The 27066-nt window shown below is 42.2% G+C and overlaps 2 protein-coding genes across 2 annotated transcripts in view; one reads left to right on the top strand and one right to left on the bottom strand.

The window, feature by feature from the left end:
- Positions 1-2243: 2243 nt before the first annotated feature.
- Positions 2244-10477, bottom strand: oat (ornithine aminotransferase). Its single transcript, XM_069664364.1, has 10 exons — positions 10382-10477; positions 8857-9086; positions 8529-8753; positions 8335-8430; positions 6983-7110; positions 6117-6239; positions 4847-4975; positions 4593-4706; positions 4363-4507; positions 2244-3341 (listed from the first exon to the last, which is right to left on the bottom strand). Exons 2-10 carry the CDS (start codon positions 9068-9070, stop codon positions 3181-3183), a joined length of 1335 nt encoding a protein of 444 aa, XP_069520465.1. The 5' UTR covers positions 9071-9086; positions 10382-10477; the 3' UTR covers positions 2244-3180.
- Positions 10478-11071: 594 nt separating this feature from the next.
- Positions 11072-27066, top strand: part of lhpp (phospholysine phosphohistidine inorganic pyrophosphate phosphatase) — a 31989-nt gene continuing 15994 nt past the window's right edge. The window contains exons 1-6 of the mRNA XM_069664670.1: positions 11072-11203; positions 11458-11645; positions 11883-12036; positions 12162-12225; positions 12312-12404; positions 16458-16549. Coding sequence (XP_069520771.1) covers positions 11073-11203; positions 11458-11645; positions 11883-12036; positions 12162-12225; positions 12312-12404; positions 16458-16549 — 722 coding nt within the window. The 5' untranslated portion in view covers position 11072. The remainder of the gene's footprint in view (positions 11204-11457; positions 11646-11882; positions 12037-12161; positions 12226-12311; positions 12405-16457; positions 16550-27066) is intronic.

Below are 27066 nucleotides of genomic sequence, written 5' to 3' on the forward strand. Positions count from 1 at the left end.
ATCTGCTTTCATTGTACTTATTAAAATGTCCTACCCCTTTCGCTAACCAAAACATGCGTTTAAATTACAGAAAAAAACATCAAGGATCCCGCACGACGGCGTGTTTAACAGCAGAACAGCTTCTTGTGTTGGTCTGAAGCAGACGTTCACAGATGTGGAAACTTCAATGACTGTAGTGATTGTTTTAGTTCCGTTCGTCCTCTACTCTGCTAGTCTGGAACAGATCGGCTGCAGGATCCGTATTTGTCAACAGAGCTGTCAATCATCCTTTTTACAGCATCAAATAACTCATTAAAAATAAACTTGTCAGAAAAATGAACATGTGGACGTAAATCAGCATGATAAGAACTAACTATAATGACAGAAACCATGTTTGAGAAACATTTATTTGTTGTGTATTTTGATTTTATAGTTTGACTCATGTCCCATCTGTTAACATGGAGGAGGCGGGCTTTAGACCAATACTGCAGCTAGTCAGCAGGGGGCGATAGAGAGGGTTTGGCTTCACCTTTAAGGAGCTGTCATGTCGTCCATCTTTTTATACAGTCTATAGCTGTGTCCCAATCCAGGGGCTGCAGCCTTCATAGGAGCCGTCCATGGAGCATGAGTCAGCCTGTGTAGACCACTAAAGCCGAACTGAAATGAGACGGCCTGGTCTACAGAGGATTTCCTGTTTGCGTCACAAGCTCTTCCCGCCCTCAACTTTGTGTCATCAAACGCCGCTCCTGTCGCAACAGGTAGCTAGTGGGCTAACTAGCTAGCATAACTAACGCTAACCTATTATTTTAAAGATAATTTGTCAAGGCCCCTTTCATTATCTTTTTGCATGTGTATCGCTAGCTGTTCGATTGAGCTGAAACCAAAAACTTCATTTAAAAGTGTATTCCTCGGCCGTTTAAGAGTCCACTATCTTGTTTGAATTGGCGCTCAATGAATCTCAGGATACGTTGAGCCGCGAAGGTTGCCCCTGATGGATCCTGATTGTGCCCCGGGAAAAAAAGGGCACATCTGTTGCGGATGAGACAGCCATCGACGTGCTGCTGTGACGCAATCGGCCTTCAAATACGTCCTTCGACGGCTGCAGCCCCTGAATTGGGACACAGCTTATGTATCTAATATGTACTCCATTCACTGCAGAACAATTTAAGCCTTCCCGGGATAAATAAAAGTCCCAAAAAATGCACTCAATACAAATCTTTTTAAACAGTAGTTGGCCGGGAGTCGGCCATTAAGAGTGCAAAGCATTAAACTAATTAGAGTGGATTATATTGATCCTTAACAGCACGCAATATGTTTTCTTGTACGTCTGATTGAGATTGAAATACTGGCTGTCTGTTGTGCTAGAAGAGAAGGAGAAAACAGGAGAGCATGTGGGTGTGTTAATTAATGCTGACTAAAGACAACTGATGTCATACTTAGTGAAAGTTTTGCATCAAATTTCTAAATACAAAATAAGTGTGATTATTTGTCAAAATCTTAATCCAACCGACAAAGAAGTCCATTGTTTTGTGTATCAACATTTACCTTTTCATACTTTATATAACCATGTGTCTGACCTGTATTGCAGCCGTTAGTTCTACAACAGTTGCTGTGTACACAGTGGAAGTATGAGTCAGTTCTGTGTTGTGCAGCCTGAAGGTCAGCGCTCAGGGGGCATAAAGCCCTCGACCGTCTTTGTCAACTAGCATGAGGTTGTTGTCAGGAGATCCAGTTCAGAGCGGCTCGACTGAGCGGTTTGACAGGTGTCAAATATGTGGAGTCTCTGGAGGAGAGTGAGACAGGCTTTTAGATGGATCATACAGGTTGGAGGTTTTACAGAGTAATGCAGCAACTATTAGATTTGTTGAATTGTACTGCAGTGAGGATTTAGTGTTGTATACCTGGATTTTTAGCTTCACGTGTAACCCAATAAGTTTAGACTTCCTCGTTTGAGTACCAGTCCTTATATTTTGTTCAGTGAGGGCACAGCACCATCTAGTGGTACATCTATAATCATTGCAAGGTAATTGCTTCAATGCAAAACTGCATATTTGACACAGGAAGTAGTCTATTTGCTCTGCAGGGTCAATAATGACAAAGACCGCAGGCGTGACCTATTTTTTTTAGCATGTCAAAGGAGTGATCGGAACACTTTAACAGTTCACGCTTAAACTGGATTTTCTCATGACACCTTTGATGAGTTAAACCCAGAAGAACCTGCATCATTTTGAGGAACTAATATCAGCAATCAGCAAAAACAAGAGTTAAGACCTGCAATAATTTATTTGAAGAATAAAGGATTATGTAACAACATAAAAGGTGATACCGTCTTGAAAAAGACAATATTTGCATTTCTATCTAACAGATAAAACATTCATCAAAAAGTTTAACACCACAATATACAGATACTGTAACTTTTTCAAACCAACCCAGCCTCAGCTAGCAGCCCGAGTCCTCCAAACACTCACTGACCCTCTTAACAGCGTGTCTCTTTTAGAAATAAAACACATCAAATTAAAAAGCACAGAGAGAAATTACATCCGTTTCAGTTTAGAATTCAAGCATTTCGTTCACAGTAGCAAAGAAAATTAAAACAATTTGAAATTTCAGTATCGTCAGAATGTTTTTGAAATCTGTTTTTGAAAAGTGTAGGAACCTCGCTCTAGTATAAAACCACCCAGACTAGCCGACCTTAAATGTAACATGACTCGTTTCTCATTTACTTACAGCTTTTTCCGTCGTTATGGAACTAACTGAAATGAATTCAGGTTACAGTCTTTAAGAAAGAAAAGTGTTGAAATAAAGTTTTTGTAACTTTAGACAGCACGCTTCGCTGGTAAGAACCCTTCATTAATTATTTACATCACTCATTACCGCAAAAATGTGAATTAACCTTTTCAAGATGCATCGATTTAGGTGAGTTATGTGTCATTTGACCGAACGCTTCTGTTACAGAAGGCAACAGTCTGTCTGTACAATAGTGTCAGTGCAGCCTCATAGGGGCACACTGCACCGTCTGTATTCAGCATCTCCACAGTAACAACCTTCAAAGAGCTTCCATCTTTGATAAGAAATACATATACACAACTAACAAATGTGTTGGTTGATTTTTTTTACAGGCCATACAGAAGCTTTTGGCTAATGTTGATTATCAGTTTGCAGGTTGTCTGTGCATTGTTTGGATAGCCGAGCGGTCGTGGTTTAGAAGGACAGGATGGTTTTCTGGATGATGTCGACGCACTCCTGCAGCTCGTGCTCTTTGATGATGAGGGGAGGGGCGAAGCGGATGATGTCACCGTGGGTGGGCTTGGCTAGCACACCATGGTCGCGAAGGCGCAGGCACACCTTCCAGGCGTCATAGTCTGAAACAAGTAACCAAATGTCAATAAGGGCAGCACCATACTGGAAAAAACATACATTGCGATATCTTTTTGGTTTGTGATTTTAATGCAATTTTAATGCGATTTTAAAAAATACAGGAAATTATACCAAATAAACGTGTGTGTTTTCATGTTTATATAAACGACTAACAATCATACTTCATATTATTTAAGACTTTTAAGGCTTATAATAATAAAAAAAACCCTCCTTTAATCACTCTTAGTTCAGACTCTGACACGTGCAAGAAAAAGTAGAGAGACATGTTCTATATATGTATATATACACAACCTCAGGCGGTGTGTTTGCTGCAGGTGTAGCCGCTAAAAGCAAACAGCACGTCCGCTCCGTGAACTGTCGGTTTATGTAGCTGCAGCGTTAACACAGGGACGAAGTGCCGCTGTCAACGGGAATACTCTCACTTATAAGGAGATAAGGTTGGCGGGATCATCGAGGCTCCAAGTGTATTCCCATTAACAGCGGCACCTCGTCCCGGTGCTGGTAAACGCTGTGGTTACACAAACGGTGCGTTCAGGGAGCGGGCGTATTGAGGAGTGTGTACTTTTAGCGGCTACACCTGCAGCACACACACGGCGTGAGGTTGTGTGTGCCGACGGGAAGCGTGAGACGTGAGATTTCGTGCTTGTTTACAGTTTACAGGCAGGTGGCACACAGACTCTGCAGCTCAGCGGTCAGATCTCTGGTGAAGAGCTGCACAAATGTGAAATCAGACGGACTCTTCCTGTATTTCAGTCATGAAAAGCAAGAAACTGGCGAGTTTTCACCGAGCATCGAGCAACAAAAAAGTAGCAGCTTGACATGTTTTACTTAATTTGCTTCAATATCTCTCATTACAGCAATCGGTATTTAAGCTTGTGTTCTTCCTTTTAATGTCGGTTTAGATTTTTTTGTTCTCTGAGAAAAGCACTTCAGAAACCATACCTAATGTTCTAAACTAAACATTTAATGATTAGCTGATCTTTAAGAATGTGTTCAGTACGTCACCTTTGGTCTCCTTGATGACGATGGCGTTCAGCAGGCCTTTCCCTCTGACTGTTGTCACGATGTCTTTGGGGAGTTTCTTCAGCTCAGCCCGCAGCACCTCTCCCATCCTCTGAGCATTCTCTGCCAGCTTCTCCTCCTCCATCACCTGCAAAAAAATTACAGTAATACAATTTGATCAGTGACAGGCATATAGTTATGAGTTGTTAAAGGTTACACGCTGTTATACTGACCTCGAGTGCAGCCATAGAAACCTGACAGGCCACGGGGTTACCTCCGTACGTGGACCCGTGCTCCCCGGGCTTGATGGTCAGCATGATCTCATCGTCACACAGCACAGCAGACACCTGACGAACACAGATCGAATGAAGCAAAGGTTAAAGACGCATGACCACTGGAGTCTATACTCCTGTTCAATAATACTAGACAACAAAGTGGATTGCAAAGCAAATCTATAAAGCAATTTGAAGTGGGACTAAATGCTTACAGGGTAAACTCCTCCAGAAAGAGCTTTGCCCAGAATCACTAAATCTGGACGGACTTCTTCGTGGTCCACAGCGAGCCGCCGGCCCGTCCTCGCCAAGCCTGTCTGCACCTCATCAGCAATCCACAACACCTGGACGAAACACACAGGGCTTTAGTAGTGACCTCAAAGGGCATGTAGATTCAGATATGTAAAAATCAGCAATTTTAGTTGACTCATTGCAATTCTTTGTGAGGAAAAAGGGACTTTCCAACAGGGGAACAAGGCCATGCAGTTTCCCAAAAAGTACAATGGTTTTTCATCATATTTTAAAAATCGGGTAATGCTCTTAGGAAAAGAAATCTAGGAAAGTAAAGGCTGAAAAATGTAAATCTCCTCACAAGACTTGGAAACATGTTGCATTTGATTCATATTCTCTCTATAACTGAACAGTAGTTCAGTTCGGTGTTAATTCCGTTAACGAAAATAATGACGAAAAATGTTTGTCAAGAACCTTTTTTTTCATGACAAAGACGAAACGTCTAAAAATAGATCGTTGATAAAAACAACTCTGACAAGATGGTTGTTTTGTTTTCGTTTATGAGACGAGACAGGACTAAAATGTTGGTGGTGGGCTGTCGGACATTCAAAACACATACTTCCTCCCACTGTGCGTCTAATCTGTCGAAATGCAAGCAACGCATTCCTGTAACTGGGTATCCCGGTTCGAGATAACGGGTCACGAAGGTGGTTGTGAACATTCTCTGTGTCACTCTGGCTTTCTGCTTCAGGCTCTGTGCGCGGTCACAGAAAAAGGAGCGATCATTGTCTGTCTGCTTCAGTCAGACTGTTTCAATTAGAAGCAATGATTAAAAGCAATCTTTAGATGTTGTGTCCTCATCGTTCTTTTACTGTTTGGATGATCTGCTGAAATTTAAAGTGTTAATTTGAGCTGAAGCAAATAGGTACAAACGAGGGAGACTGGAGAGGGGTTATATTTTCTCAAGAGAGAAAACATTTTGACTCAAAGTAATGACTAAAATATGACGACTTATTGACTAAAATGTTTTGAGTTTTCGTCGACTAAAACTCTAAAGGGTAAAAATGACAACATGTGACTAAAACTAATCGCTATTGTCGTCTGAAGACTAAATCGAGAATAGCTAAATTAACACTGGTTCAGCTATAGAAATCTGACTTACAACTTTTTTTTCACAGTCACAACATTCACACCTAAGCTACCGAATCATGAAGCACTTTTCATTCATGCCTGCTTGTGTATTTTTCCACTCACGTTGTATTTGGTGCAAAGCTCTCTGACTTTGGTCAGGTAGCCGTGGTCGGGCACCACCACCCCGGCCTCCCCCTGGATGGGCTCCACCATGAAAGCTGCAACATTTGGGTCTTGAAGGGCTTTCTGAGGAAAAGAAGAAGAAAAGTCAGAGAATTTTGTCAGTCTCTGAAGATAACCTTGTCAATAAATACCTGCAACTTCAGTCAATCGCTCAGTCTCATGTTTACATAGAGAAACAGCCGTTTCAGAGACCGGTCGCACAGTTCACACATGTTTGCATAGATAATTAGAGTGTCAAGTCAGCTAGTTTTGGGAGGTCTTTTGAAATAAACACTTTTTTAAATACACAATAAGATACTGCTGTCAAATTAGACGAATCTTTAACTACAGGGCTGAGTAAAGTGCAAACACTTAAGTAGCAGCCTTAATAACAGCTCGTCTACTTTTTGTTTGTCCTCAACGTCCTGCCAAAGAAAAACTGAGTACAATGCAATTTGGCAGAACACTTAAAGGTCGTGTGTTGGCTGCAGAACAGAGGTCAGATGTAACTTCAGCTGACTATGATATGATGTTACTCAGCAACAATATCTAAAACGTTAACCCGTGCATCTGCTAAATGAGATCAAAACGTGGGCAGGCAAGAATGTTGAGCCCGAAGTGTGGTGTGCTGCGACTGAAACAGAAACTCCCCCCTGTAATTTTGCCTGTTTACGAGGCACTTTGACAGCTGGGTTGCATCAAGGGTGATGGAGCTGTTCTACTTTTTACTCCCTTCAGTGTGGAGTCTCTCAACAAATGTAACAAATGCAAACAAACATGGTAAACTTTTTTTACTGTATGTCTTGAAGATAAGCAAAAAGCAGTACCTCCAGTGCAGCAGTGTCATTGTATGGGACGTTCTCAAAGCCGGGCATGTAGGGACCGAAACCTGCATAACTACTGGGGTCGTCTGAGGTGGAGATGGCTGCCATGGTGCGGCCCCAGAAGTTTCCCTCTAAACAACAGGAGAGATAGAGATGGCATATTTGTCATCGTTGTTAACGCTTATATTTAAATGACAAAGGATAAGGTAATGGCAGGTTTCAAACGTCCTACATTGGTCAAGAGGTATGATGCACATGCTAATGCTAACTGTAACTTTGGTAAACTCGGTATATTGTAGTTGAAGTGTATTTTTCTGAGTGGTATATTTCTAAAATCTGGTGGTTGTGGTCTGGTGGCTGGCCTGGGGCAGCCTCACAAATTCATTTCTGATGACGTCACTAATATGCAAATTATTGTATGGCGTCATCTGGCGACTTCGAGCTACTTTTGGAGCTAGTGCTTGCTACTTTCATTGGAAAACAGTTGGCAACACTGGCTACCGGTGCTGCACCTAGTGGTTGTTGACGTTGATTGTTGTAGGGGTGGCGGCTGCCATGGCGGTCATGACTGTGCATATCCATGACGAAGCGTTAGCAACAATCAAGTTAGTAGGAAAACACAAAACAGCACTGTGGCATATTGTAAATAAGAGACGTTGTAGCGGCTTGGACCCGGAAACAGTTTAATGCGGAGGTGTGACGTCATCACTTAACAACCGACAACTTTAGCTAGATTATAGCGCCACTGTTTGGGTGAAATACCGTAACACAATAACATACCTCTCTGCATTTTATACTGGTATATTGGTCGTACTGGTAGCGTAAATGGACTGTACTTATATAGCGCTTTTCTAGTCTCTGCGCCCACTCAAAGCTGCTTTTACACTACATATCACATTCACCCATTCACACACACATTCATACACTGATGGCAGAGCCTGCTACGTAAAGTGCCCAACTGTCAATCAGTTATCACATTCATACCCATTGGCTATGCTACCGGGAGCAATTTGGGGTTCAGTGTCTTGCCCAAGGACACTTGGACAGGTAGCCTGAGGGAACACATATATAGGATGCAGCCCACTTTTAAGATGAAAAAAAAAAAAAGTGCGTCTTATACATCAAATTTTACGGTATTGGTGAAATGTGCAGATTGTTAGCACTCTGGCTAACTTTGCTAAATTACTGTGTAAACAAAACAAGCTATTCAAAATTATTATGGAACAACATTTTTCCCAGTTCCCTGACAGATGATCCAAATGAAGTCTTATACGTCTTTTGCGACACAAAGTAGGGTAACAAATTGGACAAATTCCAAAACTTATTTAGTCTTTTGACATAATATATTTACATACCTGCAAAAATTATCTTGGCTTTGTTCTCGGGAACACCCTTTACATTGTATGCCCACTTGCGGGCAAGCTTGCAGGCAGTCTCACCACCTTCAACCCCTAATTTGTAACAAAAGAACAAAAGGTCACCAAACATATATTTAAGATAACAGCTGAAAATGTCTGCTCTATAAGCGTTGGGCGTTTCCTTACAGTACCTGTGTTCATGGGCAGGACTTTGTCGTAGCCAAACAAGCCGGTGATGTACTCCGCATAGGCTCCCAGCACATCATTGTAGAATGCTCTGGAAGTCAGGGTGAGTTTGGAGGCTTGGGAAGTAAGTGCAGCAATGATTTTTGGGTGACAGTGGCCCTGGTTTACAGCACTGTAGGCACTCAGGAAGTCATAATAGCGATTTCCCTCCACATCCCACAAGTAGATGCCTGCAAGAAAAAAAGAAGTTCTTGGAAGATGTGCAATAACTCAAAACATCTGACCTGCAATGACTCATAAGTGTTTATTGTATTTCAAGGGAAATTAGCTCACCCTCCCCTCTCTCCAGGGCAACAGGAAGGGGATGGTAGTTGTGCGCTCCATGTTTTGCCTCACGAGCGTAGATTTCCTCTGAAGTCAGGGGTCGTTCAACCCTCATTTTGGAGGCAGCGGTGGAGGCTGGACGCGTACCAGAGTGCAGGCTGCGGCTAAGAGCAGGGGCTGCACGGCTCACGCTGCGGCTGAACTGGACAATCATTCCTGCCATGGTGCTATGTTGCTGTCTATATAGAAACATACAAAACAAGGTAGTTAGGTAGGTACAAGTATAGTTTTTACTCTCTTGTTTAACAAATGAAGAGTGGAAACAGTTATATAACAGTCTTTTTTTATAGCCTTGTTATACTTGTTCCTTTCCTTGGCATTAGCATTGCTCTGGCCACATAAGAAATGCTGCTAAAAAAACTTCAGTACAATAGTCGAGCGTAATGAGATTCCATCAAGCACACAGGCTTTGCAGGTCTGCTGAACAACGCTTCCCTTTCACTCAACACAATAGAGAAAAAGACCTTCCCTGGGAGTTGGTTTACAAAAGCTAATCTCGCAGCAGCATGGCAACTCAACTGTGATGATCCAGACTTTTCTATTCGGTTGCATGCAAAGCAGGTTTATTTTTAAATGTTTAAATGTACTTTTGTTTGAACAGAAAACTGGTTTGAAAGTGTTTGACTTAAGAAGATAATTGTGGTAATCCAATGTGTGGTTTTGAAATGACTCATGCAGTCTTTAACGTACACCTCAAGCATTTAGGTAAGATGGATAATTGAGTCAGAGCCAGATAGAGTGTTCAGCCAAACCTACTGTGTTGCAGGAGAATGAATATTACATAAGGCATTTTGGTGGAAAAGTTCCATGACATCACTTGCAAATTGATAAGAAGCGTACAGAAGAGTCTGAAAAAAAAGCTGAATGTTAACATGAGTTATCCAGTACTTTGCTCGGGTAATCAATAACCTTGAAAAGTGAATAAATACACACAGCAAACAGAGAGCACCTGGGCCAGTATACATCAAGGCCAGTGGACCCGTGCCGCTGATTCGTGACACCTACACCATTAATCCTGCTCTTGAGAGATGATAGGTCGCTGGGGAGCTGCCTCCACATCACACCCCCCAACATTACAGCCAGGAGCTAAATAAAGACCAAAAGCACGAGTTCCCACAAGATGATGAGGTCCCTGAACTAACCATGCAGTTCTATCAAACCACTCTGCATTATACTAATAGTGCATCATGAAAAAATAACGCCAACTTGAAGCTCTCTCTAGTTTAAAATTCTAAAACTAAACGATGCGAGTCAGTGATATAACGTAGTTTACATTGGACGGCCAGTCGACATAATAACAAAGGCACGTTTCCTCGATTTAAAGACAGATGCTAACAAAACATACCAGCTTCCTGTAGTTAGCTTGCTATCCTTAGCACATTCCGCCTGTCTTATTTTTAACCTCAACCAGATATTTTTAAGCAAGTCTTAATCGAAAAGGTCTGAACAAAAATAAAAGAAAGTCAGACAGTACCAGAAAGAAGTGAAGCGACGTTTTAACCCTCTTGACACACAAATGATGCCTGACCTGTCCAACGGTAGAAGAAGCGGAAGACACCGGTGCAGTTTATATATAAACGTCTGGCGCGTGCAGTGGATACCAGACCGTGGCCGTTACGTACGTAGTACGTCAGAGGACACGCCTCCATGTTGCAACATTTTCTGAGAATTGCTCTATTGCTCAGTCACCCCCAAAACTAAAACCATCATAAACCATAGAAAAAGGCAATAACCACGAATTAAACGGCAAGTAACTGTCAGTTACATTGCATTCCTCTGTCACATGAAATCACAGACTATGTGCATGTGACAATGTTTGAAAAAGCAAAATAAAATGTGGCATTTAAGCGTTTTTCTCTGTAAGTTATGACAACCACTTATTACAGTTTTGAAATGTTCATTAGTTTTTTATTTAGTCTGATCATTTTCTTTAGACCTCGCTGCATTGTTCATTGTAGTTTTTATTTAGTTTTTTTTTTTTTGAAAATTGTAGTTTTTATTTTCATTTCAGTTAACGAAATTATTTTTTCACTGCTAGTTTTAGTTTTAGTCTTAGTTTTCGTTAACTATAATAACCCTGATGACAATACGTGTAAATTACTATGTACATTGTGAATTTGCCTCACATTCCGCGCATGCGCACTGTGGGGGAAAAAAAATTCACCATGGCTGACATAGGTTGGCCAGGCTGTGCGAGGAGTTTGAAAGGAGTCATTTTGGACCTGTGTGGCGTTTTATACGACAGTGGGGAGGGAGACGGGGTCGCCATTGCTGGTTCGGCTGAAGCTGTGAAAAAGTGAGTGAATATTCGGGAGTCGTTATGAGATACTAAAGCATGAGCATGTCAGACGCCAAAAGAGCAAAGTGCATGCACTCGGTTTTTGCTATGTGCGTAACTAAAAGGATACTTTAACCTCTTGCAAGACCCCAACGGGTCTGTGTGCATGTGTGATTAAGCAGTTACTGTCGGTTACTGTATTAGTCTCACTTCTGTGCTGTCACATGCTGTGTGCTCCATTCACCATCTGAGCTTCCTGCTCCCTTTTAAAGGCTCAAAACATCCGACCTGCAGCTGCGCTTCTGCACCAATGAGACTCAGGCCAGCAGAGACAAGTTTGTTGCCAAGCTGCAGAGACTGGGCTTTGACATCTCTGTGTCAGAGGTGTTCTCTCCTGCACCTGCTGCCGTAGCTGTCCTGAAGGAGAGAGGGTTACGGCCTCACCTGCTGGTGTATGATGGTAATGCTTTAAAGTGTCAGGAGGGTTTTTTTTTTGACTCTTTGTTATTCTCAGCATCTGACCATGTACAAAGTTTGATTAAAATAATAAGACAATAATAGAAAGCTTAGCAAACATAAACGACAATACAGACAATTCGCAGTTTTGGTGGTGTCATGGGATTTGTATTAAAACGTGCGTTGTCCTTTTATGTCATGACCCCAAACAGTGTCAAACTGTGTGTCTGCTATTCTGTAGGACTTCTCCCCGAGTTTGACTCGGTTGACAAAACCAACCCAAACTGCGTGGTGATTGGAGACGCTGCTGAAAAGTTTTCCTACGACAACCTGAATGAGGCATTCAGGGTCCTTGTAGGCCTGGAGAAGCCAGCGTTGTTCTCACTGGGCCAAGGGTAAGAGGATATGGCCTTACAAATCATGAGCCATAACTGTTTTGGTTATTACATTTGATTTAATAAAGACAATATAACATACCTTTTCAAAAGTAAACAAAACTTATGTGATGCCCTCTTCATAGGAGGTACTATAAGGAGACAGATGGTTTGAAACTAGATGTCGGGGTTTACATGAAGGCTCTTGAGGTAAAGCAGGAGCATAATTTTCAATATTTAGCAAAAAATTACACATGAAAAATAACTAATTATTGGTCATGTCTTGTTTCTTTTAGTATGCCACTGACTTAAAAGCTGAAGTAATAGGAAAACCTTCCCCAACGTTCTTCCAGAGTGTCCTCAATGACATGGGGCTTCAGCCACATGAGGTACGTAACAACACAGGATACTGAATGTATCCCGAATAGTTAGCGCAAGTAAGTTTAATGTTGTGCAATAATAAAGACTTAAACCTCTGTTTTTTAAATCTAGGTTAACATGCTAAATATTAAACTTAGCTCCCTGTGGGGATTCTTCTGTGCTTTGACCCAGTTTGGACCTTTGGCTGGACTGGGAAATAAGCCAGAAAAGTAGTTTAGATAGAGGTAATTCACTTCACCTTGTGGCACCATTATTGGTGTAGCGTTGGTTACTCCCATCTGATTGTGCAAACATGTGGCGGTCAGCATCTACACTCGTGCATTTCCAAGAAATAAGAACTCAAAGATGTCCTTTTCAAAAAATGTTATGCAATCAACTAAGAATTCAGTTGACAGGAGTTTATAGGTCACTGAATAAGAAGTTACATGACTTAACATTTCCTAGGTGTATGTGAAGTGATATATTTATTGTAATGTCCATATACAAAAAAGGTATCTTATAAATATATAAATATGTAGGCAGGGACGTAGACTTTAGGGAAGGCCAGTGTTCTGGTTTCTGTTTGAACTACGCTTGTAGTCCGAGTAATATTGACCAATCACGTATCAGCAGGCTGCGGCGTATGCAGGACAAACAGTTTAGTGAAGAGCAGAAGCAGGCAGAGCGTAAATCACCGTAATGACATCCTGGCTCCCATCAGCGTCATCTGACGATGATTTAGCTTCTTATTAATCTCTAGTAACAGACATCTGCATGCTAACAGCTAACTACCTGTTCTAGATCTAAAATGCAACTTGAGATAAATGCTGACGCTGTTTCATGAAAGTCATTCAGCGTTCAGATTTCCCAACTTCCTCGAATGCATCAGAAATGATCGAGCTGACCTCCGTTCAACAAATTTTAGACGGTTTATTTTTCTGTTAACGATGCAGAAGTCGTTTATCGCTAACCGCCGGCTACACGCCCGACATGTTCACCGCTGTCCCCTGAGGCTATATTGTCATCAGCGTATAGCAGACGGGATCCGAGATTGCTACTAATATAACTTTAATATTCACGCAAATATTGCTTATTTGAGCTTTAAATTTAAGAGTGAAACAAGGCAACTTGAGTCAGGAATTAGCTAGCTGTTAACACTGCACAACTGTTTTCTCAGAGACATACGTGTTGCATATTAAACTAGAGCTGCAACAAACCACAATTTTCATTATGGATTAAACTGCAGATTATTTTCACAATTTATCGGTGAATTGTCTACACAATGTAAAAACATGGTGATAAAAGCAATGTCCGACAGCTGAAACCATTAATCAAATATCAATATCAGTTAGCAATTAATCCTCATTTGATCATCTAGTGCTTTAACACATCTTCTTATGGTCGTCTGATAGATTTAGCCGCCACAAACTGGCACAGGACACCGTGACACATGAGTCTGCACGCTGCGACCAATCACAGAGCAAAGCAGAGACGCTCCCACTTGCACGTCTTTCCCCTCAGCAGGTGTCTGAACATGTGTTTGATGTCTCTCCCTGGTACCAGCTGATCTCGGTGTATCCTGAGAGGAGTGATGGTCCTCTATCACCACTGTCTCTCTAAACTTTTCTATTTTGGGAGCACTCTGCGAAACGCTGGGTTCATCTCAGTCCAAGCAGTTATCTGTTCTTCACCGAGACATGAATATGTCCACACCTACAGCTGCACTCTTTCCCAAAGCCTTCAGCTGCTCACCCAGGCTTTTGTGCAGAGATAATGTTGCTATGATTCATTGACTTAATCACAAAATAATCAAAATGAAACTGCCTCCTTCCTGCAGACCAGCATCATCTCTTTCATTCCTCTCCCAAACTCCTGACAATACTTCCTCTAATTTCATATCTGTACAGGCCCCATGTCAGATCCAGAATGATGCTTCTTTCTTTCTCTTTCCTTTCTTAACCCTGTGCCATTCGTGGTTCATTCATGGTTAGTTAGTTTTTCACTAGTAAGTCATCTATTGACTGTTTTAAACGATGGCACACCCACATTTGTCTGTGAAACGCAGTCGAAAGCCTCGGGCAGGAGCGTGCTCGTTTCCTTCAGCTGCTGTTATTAAAAGTTACACACATTGCAAGTGCCGGCGTCTTCATGCAACTGCGGTATGTTTTTGTTGGCATCGATTGCCTTTGCAGAGCTTTTTATTATTGCATGAGGAGTTACGTTTGCCACACTGTAACAGGAGGAGCAAACTCTCGCTTGTATCGCGGCATGCTCCCGGTCAGCATGGAGGAGAGAGGGTTAAAAAAGAAACATGAGGAGAAGGGAGAGCAGGCTGAAATGGATCCTCCAAGCGCTGATGATGCTTTTCTAGGACGCTGAAAGAACAGGAGGGGAAACTACCAGCACTTCTGGTGAAATCTAGATATACAGTACGTGATAATAATGATATATAGTGGGATGGTAAAATGATACCTGAAGCCTGGATTGGAGAGTTCGTGTAGGCACCACAAAATCGGATGGAGCCTTTTATCTCAACTTTGACCATTTACCCTGCTCAGATAGACTACAAATGTGGGCTTGAGCCTCCTTTGCCCCCAGACTCGGGGTTCATTTTCAAAGGCTAATATTATTAGTCCTAAGTTAATGTTCATAGGGGCTGCATGGTGGTGCAGTGGTTCGTGCTGTTGCCTCACAGCTTGTTCAAACCCCGGTTGGGGGGTCCTTAGATGTGTGGAGTTTGCATGTTTTCACCGTGCATGCGTGGGCTCCCTCCGGCTTCCTCCCACAGTCCAAAGGCATGCTCGTTAGGTTCACTGGTGACTCTAAATTGTCTGTGAGTGTGAGCGTCAAAGCTTGTCTGTCTCTCTGTGTCAGCCCTGTGATAGACTGGAGGTCAGTCCAGGGTGTAACCCCGCCTCTCGCCCAATGACAGCTGGGATTGGCTCCAGCCCCTCCCCTGCGACCTTGATATGCAGTATAGATAATAAATGGATACTTTGAAGGAAATGTACACTAGGATCACCGAAAAAATATATTAAAGCAATGTCACATGTGAGGGAGTGAATATACTGAATATAATCACAGCTGTGATTGGGTCGTAGGCACAAGGCTGCAGGCTGCAGATAATCAACATCACTACCTCGAGTGTGATATTGTTTTTATACAACAGTTACACAAGCGGCGAAGCGCAGTCAAAAGTAACAATCAACAACAGATTATTATTTTTGCTGCACCAGCTCAACTATTTCCACAACATAGCTCAAGCTGGACTGTTGTTGCCGAGCAACCTAAACATTCTCCTGCACCCTGTGTCTACAGGTTACCACAGATCAGCTGCTGTACATTTAGCAGTTTGTTTTAATTCATCATCAACCAGTGAAATAAGAGTCTGCTGTGTGATTCAGAGGTACCAGCCTGATTAATGTAGACATACATAACGCCTCTTGTCCATTCAGATTACTTACTCTTGGCTGCTCATGTTCTCCTTGCAATTAAACAAGCTTTCAGGAGCGTATCTGCCGGAGTGAGATTTTTATAGTCTAACACGTGCTTGCCAGCTTCAGGTGTGGCTGTGTTTTTAATGCCTATCAGTGGTTTGGTGCACGGTTTTGGCACCACTAGGGTTGAGGCAGTAAAGCAAAACCAAACAAAGTGTTTATATAGTTGTATTAGTGCAAAGGCATCGCACGATCCACGTGGAAAAGTTTTTCCATCCCAGCTCACAAAATAAACCTCCAGATGCATAATGCAATCAATCAATCTGTCATCCTTTCTGCGCTCTGTTTTAATCCTGCTGAACAATGATCGCACACGTATGAAATGTGCAGTTTCTTCAAGGAACAAAGTGTGCGTTTGTAATCGTGTGTCGTTATGCAAGGCAGGGTGGCAACATCAGGGTGTGCGTGTCTCTTAAGGTTCACCGCAACCCCTTTAGCAACGGTTACAGTCCTATCTGTCTCCTAACTCATTTAAAAGTGCATGCTCATAGACTACAGATAGACATTGCTACATCTGCATGAGAGCATCTCAAAAGCAAACTTAAGCGTAACATCCTCCTTTTTCTTTCCTCTCTGCACTTGCAGGTGCTGATGATCGGAGACGACCTGGTGAACGATGTAGGCGGGGCCCAACACTGTGGAATGAAGGGTGTTCAAGTCAGGACCGGCAAGTACAGGTTAGTGAGGTTCTAGATGTCCCAGTGAGTGAACTATTGGTTTAAATCTGCCGACCTGAACACGACTCCTTACTGGCAAACAGCTATCCTTTAAGCATGTCAGTGAAGTATGCTCGCACACCAGATAATCCCCTGCTAAATGAGTGATAGTAGCCGGGAGATAAAAAGGAATTGCTTGTTTACATGGAATTATAAAGTGTGAAATAAGTTACAAATCTTTCTTTATTTTAAGAAATGTAGGGGAAAAATAGAAATAAGTTTTTCAATTCAAACCTATTCCGTTATCTGCCACACGAGGGCGCCCTCACACCAGCATTGTGAATTAAACACAGGCTTCCTGTGAGCCAACAACCCCATTCTTCCACATTTGTTTATTTGATTGGGAATCCGCTGAAATAAAAACGTCATACTCTCCACATGTTGAATTGATCTCCCCCCAGGCAAGGTCATCCTCACCCAGGATTTATGACCCACAATCTGTAGATAACTGGGGCGCCTGTCATACGCTGTAATTACAGAAACATACGGCTGACTATTTTAGAAGATATATGTGGTTCTTTTGGCTTCAAGAGAAAAGCGACTTGCAGGAGGAGGAAACACTTTTGTGGAACTATACTTCACAGTTCTGCTCAGGTGTTCAAAGTGAAACCTTCACTGGAGTTGTTAATGGTTGTTCTGTACGTGATGCGACCTCAGCTGTAGGTTTTATGTGTGTACTTAAGAGATATTTATAGAAAAGGAAGGGGACTCCTGAACATTTACTACTTTACACTCGCAGCGGTCGCTTTTCAAACACATCAGCAATAACTTTGAAGAAGTGGTGGACCAAGTCGCCTTTACTTAAAGCTCCTGTGAGGGGTTGTTAGCTGCTTATAAACAGACAGAATTTAATACTGAATATTTCTATGAAGTTATTTTTATTGTGTTCTAAAGTATTCTGATGAAACAGCCCTGATTTCTCTGTTACGTCGCTCAGACCACTCCGGGCTGCACCAACATGCCGTGAAAACAAAGTGGTCGAGTGGAACGACAACAGTGCTCTTGAGATAAATACAAAAGCAGCAGAGGAAATTGTATTTAGCTCACCATCTGATTCTCATAATGCTGCTATTATTATCCATAAGGAAAAAATCAGGCAGGTTTCTTCTTATAAATACTCGGGTGTAATGATCGACCGTCTGTTATCCTGGAGAGACCACGTTGAATTTGTCTGCAAAAAGACAAAACAAGGAATTTATTTGCTCAGCCGACTTTTGGGCCGAGTTAACTGATTCGATTAGTTTGTTACCTCTGTGATTCTGAGCGTCCTAAAGTACTGTAACACTCACACCACTGTGTTGAAGTCTAAACTGCTCCACCAAATGAAAGTCTGCTCAAAGGTTGTAGGACAATCACTTGAGAAATGAATCAGCCGACAATAAAAACATGTTAAAGACCCAAACCACTCTCTGAACAGTCAATATGAACTATTCCCATCAAACCGGAGATACAGGGTTTTAATAAGGTTAGACTGAAGGACTCTTTTGTTCACCAGTCTGAACATCGAGCTGAATCCCAGATCAAGAGTGCGTTAAAGGGCCCTGAGTACTCTCTTCTGTGTTGTTAAATGTTATGTCTAATGTATTTTGTATAACTTTTATGTTGTAAACGGAGCTGCTGTGATGCTTGGTCTGACCATATATCTATCATATATCTATGTCTGACAGTGCAACAACGGGGTCGGTGTCATGAGGCGATTAACCGCACGCTGCCAAACAGCCTTTGTTTACATTTTCCACGGCAAAGATTTACAGAGAGCGATACGTTCGACTGATAAAAGAAAGCAGGAGGAGACTTTCCGTCATAAGACAGGACTAGCTAAGAGATAAGAAGTACTGCTTAGTCTACAGGGGTCGCCAAGATTGTCACAAACCGAGCTTTCAGTAAAAGTATCACTACGACATGTAAAAGACTCCAAACCAGCTGTGAAAAGTTCATGTTTAAGTCAAAAAACTAAATTCTAGAATCAAATCTTCTCCCATAGAAAATGTCCCTTTCATTATGACTTACATATAAATACTTAAACAGCATTTTATTGTGTACCTGACCTCAGGGCTGTGACTTTAAACACCACATGTTCCCCTTAGCACACAAGGCTACACTGTTCTACTGTGTAATTTTAGCTACAATTATATACTGGATAAATGACAGTAACTGATCTATGTAAATAAAAAAACAGCTATCAAAAACACGTGGTGAGGGCGCTGCTTTAGCTCACTTTATAGAGCAGGCATATACAGAAGCTACAGTTGCCGACGCAGCGGCCGCAGGTGCGACTCCCGCCCTCCGCCCTTTGCTGCACGTCATCCCCCACTCGCTCCTCCCAGTACTTCCTGTCTCTCTACAGCTGTCCTATCTAATAAAGGCAAACAAGCCCAAATACGTTATACTTAAAAAAAAAAACAAATGTGAAGTAAAGTTAAAAAGTTGAAAAACAAAAAGCACATGACAGAATAACACAGAACAGAACCAAACGCACATCAAACCTCCTCCCCGCTCATATTCTTAACATTGTTTTTGCCTAAAAAACCTCACATTAGTGTAAAAGAGCACCATGCAGGTCTGCGGTGACCACGCTGAGTAATCTGCTTGAGCATCAGTCAGCTCTAATCCCGCACTAAGAGCACAGTCCAGTGTAAAAGCTGCCCCCTGTCAGAGCGCAGTTATTCCTGTCTGTGTGACGGGAGCATGTGGGGGCGTGTGTTTCCGTGCGTTTGTGTATGTTGCTGGCATGTACGTGCATGCGTGTACATTCTGTGCCGGTATGTGAGTTCAGCTGTGGACAGTGTGCAGAGTTTCAGTTAGAAGAAGTATGCAGATTCTCAGCAGACCAGACTCATCCTTCTGGTTTATGTGTCTGTATAGCTTCCTCCAAGCAGCTCCCGTGTGCTGACACTCATTATGTCATTCTACATTATATCACAACTCATCCAGGGGTTTGTGTCTTTTTATTGGGAGAGAACAACGGGTTAAGAAGTGGGCTGTTTCCTGCTGGAGAACATGTGTGCAATCAGGATTGCGTTACGTGACGTGTTGTGTTTCAGCTGTGGTTGTCTAGATCAGATGTTCCGATCGTTAAAAGGAGTTAATATGGTGGCACACATGCATGCACAGTTCTACAGCAAGTTATTACACAAGTGAATAACTGTTAAATGACACTGTGGTGATTATCAGGCTCTAAGTTCTGTTACAAGGACTTTGGTCTCTATCTTATGGTAGGACAAGACGACAAATTTAATCAGATTTGATTCACAACATGACCAGTCCACACCAATGGCTGTGTATAAAGATGGGCGACACGTCTCCATCTGCTCTCATTGTACGAAATAGTAGCCAAAATAGCCCCTGTGACGGGCGCTCCCATGTAGCGATGGTGACGTCATTTGGAGCCAGAGCTGCGCAGTAGAGATCGGCTGGTGGAGCCAAAACACACACTTAACTTACCTGGAAAAAAACAGTAAAGTCTGCGTGTTTAACAGCAGAACAGCTTCTTATGTCGGTCTGAAGCAGACACTCACAGATATGTAAACTTCAATGACTGTAGTGATTGTTTTAGTTACGTCTCCTCTCGCCGTTCCTCCTCTACTCTGCTAATCCAGAACAGATCGGCTGCAGGAGCCTTATTGGTCAGCAGAGCTGTCAATCATCCTTCTTACAGTATCAAATAACTAATTAAAAATAAACTTGTCAGAAAAATGAACACTTGGACGTAAATCAGCATGATAAGAACTAACTACAATGACAGAAACCATGTTTGAGAAACATTTATTTTACGTGTATTTTGATTTTATAGTTTGACTCATGTCCCATCTGTTAACATGGAGGAGGCGGGCTTTATGACCTATACTGCAGCCAGTCAGCAGGGAGCTGTCATGTAGTCCATCTTTTTATACAGTCTATGCTCCAGGCTCATTTCTGAGTTCCAGCAAAAACTCATTAGTAACTGTTGCATAAGTCCAACACACAGCTCTACATCTTCCTTTGACAAACGTTTGGGGTTTAGAATTAGTCCTTAAAGGGCGCACTGGCTTTACACACTACCTTGGTCAACCTTACCGTTGTGTGTCTCAGCAGGAAGTGTTACACCACACAATCCATATTGTGTAAAATGCGCCTGTTAACATTGCACTCACAGTCTTCACAGGCATCACACCCGATGTGCGTCGAAAGCTTCATGAAACAAGTTTCTGTGGGCGAGCAGCTGCAGCCTCATGTCACCATGTGCGATGCAAAGCGTCAGCTGGAACAGTGTGAAGCTTGTCACAACTGGACTGATGAATCGTGGGTTACTAGTTTGCAGTCTGATGGATGAATCTATGTTCGGTAGATGGAAGGAGAAATGCTACATATAGCCTCTTCTTAAAGTATCTTCTTTAAGCTACAGGACGCATACATTTTGGCCAATCGGGAGCTTCCAACTGTGGCAAAGGCCCTTAAAGGCTCCGTAAAGACATACTTAGACAATCACGGTGTGGATGAACCGGATTAGCCTACTCAGAGTCCTGACTGTAACCCTACTGAACACCTTTGAGAGGAATTAAAACGCGGATTCGGAGCCAGGCCTTCTCGTCCAATGTTAGTAATGACCTCACAAAAACTCCTCTGGCTGAAAAGGCACAAATTAGCACAGACACAAGAGGCTTCGCGGAAGATAAGCAACTGTTAAAGCTGCAAAGGCGGGATCAGAGGCGGTAGTGATGTCTGTGGTTTTAGAACAGGTTGTTCAACAGGGTCATACAGGTGTGATAGTCAGGCGTGTATGCATCGTGTTTGTGCGCGAAAGGTGTCTTTGATTTAGAATTTATTCCTCTGAAGTTGGCTGTAATTTAAGACATGATATCAAAGATCTTTCATCTATTAGGGTTTTCATATTATATACATTCCCTGAGAACAGGAAGAGAAAGTGTCTCAGTGTTTCTGTGGGACTGTCAGCGAGCGAGGCAGACGAGAGATTTAACATTTCTCAGCCGAACAGGCCCTGTGAACCCGGGCTTGCTGGGAGCAGCTATAAACCCTCAGTCAGATCTGTGAAAACACAGCTGTTTCCAAGTCAACCAGATGCTGCGCAGGCCTCGGCCTCGTGGAAGAGACGGCTCCAGGATCCCCAGGCCTGGTGACAAGGCAGGAAGGGGAAAAAGATACAAATCACAGACAAATCTAATCAAATCAGCTTATTTTAAAAAGCTTTTGACTTACTGAAACTCAGCGAGGACTGCATGAGACCTGATTTACTCTAAGCCTATTTTAGATCTGTCAGATGAACTTATATTTGTGTTTCTCACTGTCTGCTGTACTGCAGTAAACCCTTAATAAAACAGGTGATTTGAGGTAATCTTTGAAATAGTTTGTGTGGGAAGAAAGAGCCAAAAATGTGACCCTAAAATATGTCTTGATTCTGTTACGAAAGGTTCAAATGTACAATACTTGAGGATGTCAGGCTTTAAGTTACATCTGCTCATTTTCATATCATGCAAAGTAAGAGAAAGCTCCAGCAGATTAACACCCACAATGGTGGTTCAGACTATAGGCCTAATGGTGTTTAGGGGTAACGAGGTGCTCGCGGTCGACTCTCCCTTGTTCTTAAATAATGAGCGAAAGTTTCCTCAGGGAGCCGGTGAACCCTTTGCTCTTTAATGTAGAACAGGTTTGAATAGAGGGGCCTACACCAAATAGTGGTTTGAAATTACACTGTAAGTATTTAGATGTGACTGCTGATCAGCTGCATGGGAACGATCTGCAAACACTGCGCTCTTGTCCAACCAGCTCAGGCCTTTTTAGCTCTGTTGTCACTGTTTGTGTTGAATTGCAGTTTAAAACATTAAAGCTGCAAATCAAATCTCAATGCTATAAAGACATTCTTCTGTCCGTACCACAGTGTATGTTAGTAACAGTTGAAATCAATACAGAACATTTGATCAGGTACGACAGGGGTGGGAATCGCAGGGTAACTCACGATATGATGCAATATGCGATACATGACCCACGATAACGATAATATCACGATACAGCGATTCTGCGATAATTGATTGTTCTTCGGCCAATTAATTTCCATTCACCCTCGTTCATGTCATAAGAGCCACGGTGAGGACTCATGAAGTAGTGACGCAGTGAGTCAAAATCACAGGGAAATCTGTTTAGAGCGGCAAATTAAAATATCGATATTTGTATTGCATGAGTCAGGACGACGATATATATTGCCATATCGATGTTTTGTCCCACCCCTAATTTAAATTGTTTCAATTTTTGATAAAGCCCTACTGTCCAAGTTCTGTTGGCCCTCGTGAAATTAAACACTGATGCATATAAAAATTGTTAAATAATACAATTGTGTCCGTAAAGGGAAATTTAGTTATAAGTTCTGTAATTATTTATATTTTTTTCCACTAGGGGGCAGTGGTACAAGCTGCTAACACAAAGTGACATATGCCTGTGGGTAAACAGTTGCTCATTTTCACAACCATCAGTCATGTAGTACAGTGGTTCCCAAACTGGGGTCTGGGCCCGCCTCAGGGGGGCGCCAAAGATCGCTGGGGGTGCGCGAGGCTTTGTCTGCACTGAGATTCTCAACATTAGATTTACACATGTTTGATTAAATCATTAAAAAAGCACTTATTGATAATCAAAATTCTGTTCAACTTGTTTTTTTTGGTCCTCATTCAAATATAGTAGCTACTTTGTGGGCCACACCGCTGCAAACTATCAGCTGATTGGTGTCATTTTTTGCCAGTAAAGATTTAGAATGAATCACTTTATTGTTTTGGTATATGTTCGTGTTGGCTAGGGGGGCTCAGCCTTTCTTAGATAAAAGCAGGGGGGGCTCCAAGGAAAAAAGGTTGGGAACCACTGAAGTAGTGCATAAGAATTCATTCTGAGTTGTGTTTTTCTGGCCACCTGACACATGTAAGTCCAATATACGACCACTTTTTTTTATCTCTGGTTTGGTCTCCACCACTTCTTCAGAGAAAATATTTGGCTCTTTAGCTGCAAAATGTTTTAACTTGCTAGTTACTAGCTTTAGCCCCTTTTACACTGCCAGTTGAAGGCAGGATTATCACGCCTCTGTTACGTTTCGTCTCCTTTGTAAAACACGCGGAGGTGGAATGGTGGGGCAAAGTCGCTCCACCTCTTAGCCAGTGTCCGTGGTTGTTGGAGTTCTAACAGAGACGAAACGGCGTCAGTGTAAACGGCTTTTTGTTTACATAGCACATGCCTTTTGCTTCTGCAGCGCTGGAACTCAATGTTAAAACATGCACTTTAAGCTGCCGTTGCTTGGTTCAGTGTAAAATGGCAACGGCTGTGTAACGGTGGAGCTTCGTGACCGCACTATAACAGAACTGCAACGTAGAGAGGCTTTTGTCTTGTCTTTGCATAATGGATGGTAGCAAACAGTGAATTTAGCTGACAGATGGTGTAGAATGACGTCCCTCCACAGAACTGTACTTCTCTATTTTAATGGTCACGCTGTATTGATACTGGCAGAGCAGGCAGATAAGAGTATTCTTTCCTGTGGCTCTCTCTTCTATGTTGTCTTTTTGAAATAGTCATCTCTCACAGCCTGTGGCCTCGACTGGTCCTGTGTTTTTGTTTCTGTTCTTTTATCTTCAAGGAACTGCATCAGGGCAGAACTGTGGCGCTTTGAAGCTTCAGAAAAGCAGGTTCACATCATGCTGTTTCTTCATGCACTATTTGTAAACCGGTTTAATTGTAACTGCGAGCCGACACAATTAGTTCCTGAACCTTTTGGTCTATGCACACCGGTCTGTGTGTGTGTGTCTGCGAAAATCAAAGAAGTTGGATTCCCGGCTTTTCATTTAAACATAGCACATCCTCTCAGTATTGGCATTTGTAATTCTGCCAGGGAGAAAACACTGTAGTGATGTGTTGGATGCCAGAACAGTATTGATCGGTATTTTGAATAACTGCCAGTGAGTTAGAGGAAGCCCTTACTGGATTCCCGTTTGAATCTGGCACAGAGTGCACAGCAAACATTTTCACACAGCAGCAACCATCTTCAACATAGTTTACATTGTAAACCGCTCCCTGTGGTCAGCACTCGACTGCTAATGTGAGTGTTGGGAAACTGTTTTGCAAGCTGGCCAAAACCAGATTAAATGTCTCCAAGGAGAACCAGTCCCTGAAGATAGAAACCATGAACATGAACAAGTTTGCCGAAACCACCCTGGTTTGTGCCCTTTCTGTCTGCGGCGGACACAGAAGGATGTAACAGGAAGTGGACACTGGCAGGGTTAGTGGCCGTGTATAACCATGTAAAGTAGCTTGCCTTAAGTATTTCTTTCTGTTCTGTAAGGCGGTTGCACTCCCACTGTTATTCCAAGCTCACGTTATTTAGGAAGACAAACATGCTAACGTTAGCCTTGTAACTACACCAGGTAAACACAGTATTAGCCTAAACTAGCAACTTTATTTATTGTTTGTTAGTGTTCTTTAAACATTTTTTTAATTAGCATCAGATGTAACTACCTGTCATGGTGAATGTGTAGCCAATATGTGCTTTAAGATTAATTTTGCTGACTGGGCGATAATGTCGCTGTCCAAATGTAATATTTAAGTCTAGGAGGCTAACTCAAACTGATGTTTTCCGCACTCTTTGCTAGCATAAAACAGCAAATGCTAAATGTTAAAGTTAGCATTCAACCACTTCAGAGCTAATATTACATTTTGATATTGTATACAAGAGTTTGGGGTTTTTTTTTTACCGCACCCTTGTAATTGATCAAACAGGAATGTTAGCTAGCAAGTGGATGAATGCTAACGTTAGCTAACGGGTTATCAAACAGGTAACTTTACCATGAATTAAGGCAATATAAAGAAGCAGTAAAATAATCACAATTTGTCAGATTTCCTACGTTTATACGACTGGAAACCTGGAACAAAACAATGCAACATTATACTTGTTACAAAACTGACGTCCGAGGAAAATGGCCGCCATGTGAGTATGGTGAATTCGCTAGTTTTAGGGACGGAAGGGGTCCCTTTAGCCTGCTGATGTCTGCATTTTCCCCATGGAAATTAAAGCTAATTACTCAGCTCTTGTATGAAAAAGCAACCACTGCTTTATATTTCATTTTTGCGTGACCCTACAACAATATGACGAATATTAAGCAACAACCCATGATTGTTGGTAGCTGCTTCCAGCTCCTGCTGGATTTTGTCAACTGTATGAATCCTCAGTTTGCCCTGGACTGACTCATCTGCCGGATGCTTTCATCTGTAACTCCATTGAACACAATGCACAACAAAACAATTATAGTATTTTAGAGTTGTAGATCTTTAAAAATGGCGGCTGGTATAAAATGCTGCATGTACTAAAACACTATTGCAAGCCACACTTTCCCCTGTTCAAGTGCTGGCACTACCATGTTTATAGATTTTTATTGTCATTATTTTTTTTGTTTTACGACTGCTGTAAACCGTGTCACATGCAGTATAAACTACGCTTAAGCACACACCTTATCAAAGAAGCTGTTATAGCCATGCAAAGAAACACATGCAGTAGTGTGCACTGAATAACATCAGTTGGAACACACCGTTCTCAGCAGATGGTCGATATGCAAATATTCATAGGTATCTCTGTAACTGCTACACCTGTAATCAGAGTCATTAGGGCGTACAATATATGTATGGGGTAATCAAAGGGATGAGGTTTGACGCCATATTGAAGTCGTCTAACGTATAATTAGTCTTCTTTATAGACATCAGGCAGTAAAATTAGATGTTCACATCTGTAAAAAGGTACTAGAATCTTTTTAAGACCAACATTCTTCTTAGCGTTTCAGGATTGTCCCCATCGCTCCTGCTCAGGTCCAGAAAATTCAGTCACCAGTTGTGAATATGGGCCGAGTCCCTCCCTCCTCATCAGCCCAGACTGAGCTTACTGGGTGAGTCGCACATAACCCGTGATTAATGGGGATTTCCAGTGCAGATTCCTACTGGTCCCTGTAATAAAGTCATGCAAATAGAGCCATTATCAGTGCAGCGAAAAAGAGGAAGCACCGCTCATTATGAAAGCAAATTGGGACCACCAACCTAAGCAAACAGATAGAGGTGTAGTTCTCGCTCCTCTATCTACAGTTCTTCTGTCTTTGGAAAGATCTTTGTTAGAAGTTAAATATAATATATTGGTCAGGATTTGTGGAATAACTCTTTAGTTTGTTTATTATTTTGGGCCTTTTATGCCTTTAATGAAAAAGATTGGACAGGGTATAGTGTTGGAAACAGGGGAAGAGAGAGTGAGGATGGCGAGCGACATGGGGCCGAAGTCAAACCCGGGGCCGCCGCATTGAGGACTGTTGCCCCTGTATATGGCATGCGCTGAGCTAAACCAGCGCCCCAATTGTTGCTTTATTTTCAAATAAATCATCCCTTAATTGGAATGTTGCTCTTGCCAGATTTGGCATATTTTTTTGCTGTAACATATCTTCTAGGGGCGCTGGTTTAGCTCGGTTGGTGGAGCAGGT

This window comes from Semicossyphus pulcher, unplaced genomic scaffold (genome assembly GCF_022749685.1).
Source record: "Semicossyphus pulcher isolate SPU_LCO1_2020_fin unplaced genomic scaffold, fSemPul1.0.p SCAF_16, whole genome shotgun sequence".
Taxonomy (NCBI): domain Eukaryota; kingdom Metazoa; phylum Chordata; class Actinopteri; order Labriformes; family Labridae; genus Semicossyphus; species Semicossyphus pulcher.